The sequence below is a fragment of the Ammodytes marinus genome, assembly GCF_949987685.1.
Source record: "Ammodytes marinus genome assembly, chromosome: 4".
Lineage (NCBI taxonomy): Eukaryota > Metazoa > Chordata > Actinopteri > Uranoscopiformes > Ammodytidae > Ammodytes > Ammodytes marinus.
Genome location: NC_137233.1, coordinates 11,512,390 through 11,521,471, shown reverse-complemented (window position 1 = coordinate 11,521,471; position 9,082 = coordinate 11,512,390). Strand labels below are relative to the sequence as shown.

The following is a 9,082-nucleotide window of genomic DNA, read 5'->3' as shown; positions in this document are numbered from 1 at the left end:
CTGAATATTAGTATTAAATAATGTGCAATCATTGTATATTATATCTATAATATAAAACTTTGGATATTGTATCTAAAATTAAACTTATCTTTGGTTCTCTGAGCTGCAAAATAATAAATTGGTAGAGATATGGTGAAATGTTGTAGGCCTATTATGATTAAATGTCTGTATTGAATAATGTGTAACCATTGTATCTAATATTAACCTTGTGATATTTCTGGTTTTGAGCAGCAAAATGAGCAGCTTTGATCCATTGATAAACCAATGAAAAGGAGGCTGCAAATAGCAACAGATGACGTCGACGCCTACTACGTGATTGGCGAAGGCTGTTTGGTTGCAACGTCAAACATCGTCCCCCTGGTCGTGCCATGCGCACTGGCGGTTGTTGTTGTTGAGCTGGTTGTTATGGCTGGACAAGGCCTCGGACTAAACTGAGAGAGAGGACCCCCTCTGCCCGCACCACCCACCACCCATGGAGGGCACGGACATGGACGTGGACGCGGAGCTCATGCAGAAATTCAGCTGCATGGGCACCACGGACAAGGACGTCCTCATTTCGGAGTTTCAGAGGCTGCTGGGATTTCAGCTCAACCCAGCCGGCTGCGCCTTCTTCCTGGACATGACCAACTGGTGAGTCCGGGGATGCGTTTAAGGCCTGTTGGCGGACAGCAACATGACGCTAATCTATCAGAATAATTAGCTGGTTAACATACATTAAAATGCTGAAAAATAGAAAATAAAAGTTCGTGTTGCTTAGCCGTTTCACCACTCATTCACAGGGAATGGCAGTTAGTAAGTTAACTCCTAGCTATCGATACGGGGGAAAACGGAAGTGATACGGTAAAGTTCGTCGTCGCGGTTACTTATAAACAGGTGAACAATAGAGAAAATAAGGGTAATTTACGCACAGGGTAGCTCTCGGTGTAAATAATCTGCCTGATTACGTAATATATTTCGAAGTCTGTTCAACTCGTGCTGCTCGTCTTTGGGAAAAGCCACAACTCAGGGCAGCGCTAGACACTTCACGTTAGTCTGGTGACGTTATCAGTCGTGATCAATCAACTTGCTGACAACAAGTGGTCCAACTGATCAAAACCTCTGTTTCCCCCTCATCAAGCTTTTTTAATTAATCAATGATGGATACCTGTTATCACATCTTGTTTTTTAAAGCAATGACACTACAGTCCCTTTAACACGTGTTAAAAGGCATTGAATAAGTCAATCTAATAATATGGCCTTTATTGGTAGTTAATTATTCTAAAAATCAATATTTTAAAAGTCTTAAAGGTGCTAAGACATGGGGAGATATTGCAAAAGAAACACCAAATAATTAGAAGCGTATCTTTTTAAAATAATTTACAGATGCCTCTCACATTCCATCACATCAGTCTCAGGAACATTTGAAGGTAAATCATCATGAGCACAATCATGACTTTGTCAAGTCTGAAAAAAGTAAACCCTGAAGATGTCAGCAGCAATGCCTCCAGGCTTACTTCAACTTGGGCTTGGTGACTGGAAACTTACGGCCTCTGCACACATCCTACCTCTACTGCGCGTCTACCTTGCGTCTGCGTCTGACTTTTTGTCACTGACCGTGTAATCAACCTAGAGCGGGCACACATCCAACCTCAAGGCCAGGACACACCAGTCCGACTACCCGAAAATGGTGACTGCCGATTCAGGGAGCTCCAGTCTTCCCGTCGCGGCCGAAAAAGTGCAAAGAACACACCAAACCGACTGTTGCCTTTCCGTACGCTCTGCGCTTGCGCGGGACGTAATGGCTCCATAACAGCAGACGGCGCTAATCTGTATTGTGGCCCGAAAAAATACAGAAGCCGGAAATGATGGGACGGCTCTCTAGACCTTAAACATAGATAGAAATACGTATTTATATTTATGGACCATAAAGAGCACCATTTTTAGCAGAGAGTGTCGAGCATGGTGTCGAGCAGTCAACAAGGGTTGAAGCATGTGAGTACTCGCTGAACGAAAAACAAACAAACATATTAAAACGATGGCTAACTGTTGTTAGCTGTTTGTGCTACCCGCCTCACTTCCGGGCTTCACTGATTCGCTAGCCCTCCACAAATCAAATTGCTTCAACTGAAAGACTGTCCACTGAAAGACTGCTCAAAAGAAGCCCGACGACATCAACGTCGACCGATTTCACGGCACACGCCAAACAGATTCGTGTCTCCGAGCCCTCCCGACTCTACGATGGCGATTATCGGGCCGGTGTGTCCTGGCCTTCAGACGCACTGCTGATGCGCGTCGGAGGCACGTCTGCAGCGACGGTCCCCTTTACCTCAGGAGGCTCGCCTATTTTTTTCTGAGAGCCGCGCCTCTCTCTCTTGTCTCTCTGCTTTAACTGATAGAGAAATACTCTGCTGAGAGTCATATTGACTTCATACCGGCAGCTTTCGCTGTAGTTTCACCATTTCCTGGTGTGTCCCTTTCAAAATAAAACTTCCAACAAGCGAAAATGTGTAAAAAAATAAAATAAAATAAAAAGGCAATGGGGCGCACGGATTACTGTCCAGACTCAATATTAAACTCAATATAAATCATATGCATCATAAATGACACGAAAGAACTTCATTTTTAATGGGAATTATCTATGAAAAGTCTATGTAGAAAGATAGGGCTTTTAGAAGCACGCTGCAGCAGCAGCAGCTGCTGAGACGTTCCATGTGTGTCCGAGAAAAGTCAGAGAGACGCAGCAGTAAGGTAAGGCGACGCGCTCCAGAGGTAGACGCAGGATGTGTGCAGAGGCCGTTATGTTTAAAAAGTCCGCGTTACAAACCGGATGTGAGGAGTTTGATAGACATGGATGTTAACCAGGCGGGAAAGGTCTTGTTAAAAGAAGGGTCTTGTTAAAAGTTGAGTCATGATAACTAACCTGCTCATGCTTTTGTGTTGGAACAGGAACCTGCAGGCTGCTATCGGTGCATATTATGACTTTGAAAGTCCCAATGTCAACACGCCATCCATGTCCTTTGTTGAAGATGTGACAATTGGGGAAGGAGAGTCAGTTCCCCCAGATACACCGTTCATAAAAACGTGGAGAATACAAAACACAGGTTTGGAGCATCTTACTACATTCACGTATGCTTATTTATTGTTTTTTACAAGTAGCCTTTCTGATTCTGTTTGTAATATGAACCGGGGGGAAACCGTCACTGTGTTGTTGTTGATCTGTGTTTTCACTGCACACATCTCTCTGTGTTATAGGTGCAGAGTCGTGGCCGCCTGGGGTTTGTCTCAAGTACATTGGTGGGGATCAGTTTGGGCATGTAAACCATGTTATGGTAAAGTCACTAGAACCCCAGGAAATATCCGATGTGAGTGTGCAGATGCGAAGTCCCACAACTCCCGGCATGTACCAGGGCCAGTGGAGGATGTGTACAGCCACTGGATTATTCTATGGAGGTAGGCAATCACCAGAGATTTGATGTGTTTCTAATAAGGCCTTTTTATTAGGATTTATTTCAATTATTATTATTCCATTAAAGGTGGATTAAGCGATTCGGGAGAGCGCTTGTTGTCAAAATCACTTTTTGTCAAAACAGTAAATAGTTCCTCTCAATCCTCTATCCTGTACTGCGTGTGCGCTGGAAGAAAACAATCCAGTTAATACCAATCCTATGCTCTGTATCTGCTATGCAAGCAAAGGGTATGAAAAAGGGGCCCATTGTAGCTAGCAACATGATCGTTGACAGAGCATAGGCTTGGTATTAACTGGAATTTTTTTCTTCAGCGCACATGTAGTACGGAAAGGTAGCGGATCATGAGGAGATATTCACTGATTTTGACAAATAGCGATTTTGACAAGACACATTCTCCAGAATCGCTGACTCCACCTTTAACATTGCAACTAACATTTATCTTAATTATTCTTTTCATCTTGTGAACTCTCTTTTCATCAAACTTTCTCTGAACTGAAGTCTTTAATTTTGCTTGTTTGTTTGTTTGTTTTTTAACCAAAAACATTACATTGACATCGATGTGATTTCACACAGAAGTAAACCAAAAAAATGGACTCTGTCATATTATATCATCAACCCATGGTTTGAACGCATCTCTTTTCTCCACAGATGTGATCTGGGTGATTCTTAGTGTAGAGGTTGGCGGTCTCCTCGGCGTCACCCAGCAGCTGTCCTCCTTCGAGACGGAGTTCAACACCCAGCCGCAGCGCAACGTGGAGGGAGACTTCAACCCCTTCGCCTCACCACAGAAGAACAAGCATGACGCCAGCGACAACAGCTTCACAGACCCTGCCGGAGCATGGGAACCCACGCAAGAGCAAATCCAGCAAGATCAAAACGGACTGTCTCATAATGCTGTAAATAGAGCGTCGAATGGTCTCCAAACCAATCTTTCTGTGGTGACTTATGGTCAGGTATGTACGGAACAAATTAAGGGGTTTTGCACCACTACCTCTTTGAGCCCACATCACAACATAAGAGATGGGCACGAGTAGTCAAAGCATCAAAATATTAATAATATATAAATATTTCTCATATACACATACAAGGTCTTTCAAATACACACACGTGAAAAAACAAATCCCTTTCACCTTTGGGGTATAAATTCATACCCATAGCAGTTTTCACGCATTGGTCAGAAGTTGTTGTGAGAGAGGTCTCACTGGACAGATTATAGGAACAGGAAAAGTGCTGCTTCTTTTATGTGAAGATGTAATGTCCTATAAAGGATGTGATGAAGAAGTATTTTGCAACCCTCCACGTGAGTAGTGCTATAAGTTGTGCATATTTAAAATGCGAATGCATTGCGACTACAAACGTAGCTTCTCTCAATTAGGTTTCTGTTGATGGAAATCACTGCTTCAACCTGTTATGGTAACAACTCATTACCATTTGTATCACCTTATTCATTCAGGTGGGGCTACATCAATTGTTATACAGTATAATCAGCTCATACCTGTCATAGCCAAGCCTTGATTCACAGGTTTGCCCATTAGCCACTCATGGGTGGTTAAACTGGACTGTTGAGAACCACTTAGCTTTATTGCCTGGTCAGGGCATTTAAATGAGGCACTTATTCAAAAGGACATTTACAGAGCTACGTACTGCTGTTTTTTTTACCACCTTGAAAGCTTTGATAGCAGAACATAGGGGTGTTATCTTAAATAGCTTGGTAATGCTTTTAAGGTGGTTTCAGCAATTCTGGAGAACGCTTGTTGTCAAAATCAGTGAATGTCTCTTCACGATCCGCTGCCTGTCGGCACTGTGTGTGTACTGGAAAAATGTTTTAATGTTACACTGCCTAGCTCTACGAACAGGCATGTGGCTAGCCACGGTGGGCATGGGCCCCCTTTCTTTACATATCCTTTGTTTACATGCCTGTCCACAGAGCCTAGGCTGTGTATTAACATCAGATGAATCACAGTACCGACAGGTAGATCTTTCGTAAGGAGATATTTACCTATTTTTACAACAAGCATGCTCCAAAATATCTGACTCCACCTTAAACTCTGTTTTGATTGTAATACCCTTTCTCTCATTTTTTCTCCCCAGGGTATTCACGGACCCTATCCATTTGGGCAGAGCTAGAAGACAAAGACCCCCTCCCCACATGGTGATGAGCTCACACCATGCAGAGGTGTCGGAGGGAGGGGGAGGAACAGTTGTTTTCTATTGACTCATGACAACCCTCTCCCTAACCTCATGGCCCTTTCCACGCAAGGACAAACTACAGCGTGCCGATGGATTACGTACGCTACCATTTAAAAATCCCACCTGACATCAACACCCGGATTCGCATGTGTGAATGTTCATCTAAGAGTGCTATAAATTCCCTTAAAAAAACTCCTTTTTTTATTCCCACTGTAAACAGGCCTAATTTAAGGGAAAATGAACCCTAAACAACCTGCAAACAAATTGGTACTCCTGTGGTCAGTTAAACGCTATGTCTTTTCGGGGTTCCTACGCAGGTCTGGAAATATTTTGAAAATAGTACATAAGTCATTTTGTCATGGATAATTGTGAAGCCTTGGAGAGTGTTTTTTTTAGATGGGGAAAAAAGTGTAATCCTTTTTTTTTTTTTTTTTGGAGAGTAGGGATTATTTACAAGAAAACAAATTGGTACGACCAGTTATACCAGATTATTGGTCACAGTCGATAAAACTTGAAAGTGAGACTATTTGTTGGCTAAATCTATGCGCCTATGCAGCATTCACGTTATATGGGATGGATGCTATGTGGACTGGATTCACATCATTGGATTATTACAGATGTGGCTGTGTGAGGAAAAAAATACAGTAAAACAGTCATTATCTTAAGGTTGAATCATCTTGACTATCAGACTTTGACTGCCGAGGAGCATTTTTTGTTTGAGTTTCAGACACTTCTGTATCTTTTTAATTGGCTATTCGGATTGAGAACTGGAAAAATACGGAAACTCATACTCTGCCACAAATTCAAATCTCATGTGGTTTTCTTTATTAAGTTGCATGAACGGTTCAAACAGCTTGTGATCTATTTATAGAAAAGACCAGTTGGCTCAACTTTTTAGAAAAACCACCATGTCTTTGAATTACATTTATTTCTCAAGTCAATAACAAACAGAAACATCTGAAGATTGACTTATTAGACCCTTTTCTTCACAAAATAACGTAACACTCGGGAGTCCACTGTCTCTGTGGCCAAGGTCGTAAATAAATCCATGCCGTAAAGAAGAAATTTTGAACACCACATATTCAAATTCAAAGATTCCGGCGAATAACCTTCAGCAAAGAATATGCACCTTCCCTGTGTAGGAACCCTGTCTCTCCCAAAGATCAACTCCAGAGAACCAAGACGCTGATCTGTTCTGTCACTAAGGCCACACTGTTTGCAGGTTACACATCTAGATTCCATGGGATGTGTTTTTTTCTAAGTGTGGGTTTTCGCTTTAAATAGATGCTGAAGCGCTAAAAGGATTCGAGTGAATTTTGAGCAAGTGAGGTGTGAAGAAGGGTTTAAAAAGCCATCTAAATCTATGTTGCCTGATGAGTTGTTTGGGTTCATGTCTACAGTATGTGTGTGTGTGTATGGTTTGGTTCCTCTTTGGATTTAATTGACAAAATGGTGTATACTACTTGAGCAAAGGATGACGTGTCTTTTTCACAAACACATCAATATGGAGAGAGCTTTACTGGGCGCATACCTCTGAAGTATTGTGGAATGATTCTGCACCGTTTTGGATGAACTGACTCACTAATTGCCCTGATGTTATTTATTTGCTGTCTTGTTATTGTGTGCACTGCAGAGGTCCCATTTTACAGCCAGCAGGTGGTGCTAAAAAATCAGCCGACCAAGTTACACTTGACTTGACATCATGCTGAGTAGTAGTAGCCTACATTGTAGAAGAGAAAACGTGATAAGTTTTAGTTTGATTCATAGTGAGACTGTTTGAATATGGATATTAATGGTTTGCATCAGGATTTTTAGCACTGATGTTCTGTTACTGCTATTTGCACAAATCTGTCCACCACTTCTGATGAGGGAAAAAGTGGTGTTTATTGTGGATTGTGATACCAGCCTTTTCAAGAAAGTTTAATTGTTTAGTTTTTTTTTACTTCTTTTTGTTTCTTTTCCACTCAAGGCCTATGTTCTTCATAGCTTTAAGGTTTGATCGCATCGTGTTTACCATGCACCTTTAAAACATTAGATCACATCACTGCACCATTGCCTGATCATAAAACAAATATAAGAAAACTGGTTCATGTTGTTCACATACTTACTGTAGGTTTTGCATAATGGGTGATTGAGTTACACAGTCCGTCTGCTATCACTTTTTTATATATATATATATAATTTCACCTTTGCTATGTGTTCATTGTGTATTTTTCTTGGTTTAAGAATAAAATGGGAAAAGTCTTCGATTCTGTGATAATGTTACAATTGAATTCTCAGAAACAATCATTTGTATTATGGTTTTCCCATTTGAGTTGTAATTCTCAACGCCTACATGTTATCTATAATAGTCACAGTTCATTGCGTCTAGGATTACGTGCACCCGTCTGTAAAATTCACCAGCATTTTGTGTTGCAGAGCATCTGTATTTGTTTTGAGAGTCAACCGAGAGTCCTCCTCCCAAACAGTATACACAGTTCAGCATTGCTTCTTTTACTCACGTCAGTCCTTTCTTATTGTGTGTGTGTGTGTTTGGTTCCTTATAAGTGTTTGTGTGCGTGTGTGTGTGTGATAAAGAGAAAAAGGTGAGAATTTCTGAATATTGCTGGATTCCTTCTCTAGTTTTAGTTTGCGACTATGTACAGATTTGAGATGGGTGAGTGGATGAGATGAAAGTTTACATACCGGTAGTCCTAAAAATAGCACATTTATCTGAAGACAAACTGTCAAAATAAAGCGTTTTTTTTTCTTCTCCTGTATCTATAATTAAGCATTTGTATGATTAAATTAACACTGAAACAATAAGAAAGTTGTCTATTATTATTATTATTGTTTGAGGTGGCCAAATACCAGCCTCACCTATTGTTTTTCTGTATTTTCACTTCTCCCTGACATTTTAAGTGAAATGTCTTATCAAATCTTGAAAATAGATTGCTGTGGGTTTTGGCAAGTATATCCCTGGTGTAGATTGGCACAACATGTTGTGCAGATATTCATGGTTCTCAGATGATGGATCCTAATCACTTTGTGATCCCAGGGTGATCTCCAACACCAACAACTATTGGTTGAATCTCAGACATTTAACTTCCCCCCTTAGGATGAGTTGAGATATTTTTGATGATCCCTTTTAATGTAGGCCTACATCTAGACTAACACCATCTTCAGGTCCACATTTTGTTTTAGGATCAAATACCTGCTGATGACATTGCCATCAGCCTCAGATGTTCATCAGATCCAGCATATTAGCACATTTAGCATTTAGCTCAATGTAGGCTACAGCCTCACAGAACTGATAGCATTATTGTCTCGCTGTCACGTCCCTAAAAAGTCCACCTTTCATGACCTCTGAAAAAATGCCCTGTCTGTAGCTTTGTGACAAAACATAATCCATTGTTCTCTGCCCATAAAGGAACAATTAATCCTTTGGTTTATCAGAAACATTCACA

At 41.1% G+C, this 9,082-nt stretch overlaps 1 protein-coding gene across 1 annotated transcript; it reads left to right on the top strand.

The window, feature by feature from the left end:
• Window positions 1-376: 376 nt before the first annotated feature.
• ilrun (inflammation and lipid regulator with UBA-like and NBR1-like domains) lies at window positions 377-8,424 on the top strand. Its single transcript, XM_080025715.1, has 5 exons — window positions 377-630; window positions 2,926-3,080; window positions 3,232-3,429; window positions 4,095-4,399; window positions 5,538-8,424. Exons 1-5 carry the CDS (start codon window positions 473-475, stop codon window positions 5,571-5,573), a joined length of 852 nt encoding a protein of 283 aa, XP_079881841.1. The 5' UTR covers window positions 377-472; the 3' UTR covers window positions 5,574-8,424.
• The last annotated feature ends 658 nt before the right edge of the window (window positions 8,425-9,082 follow it).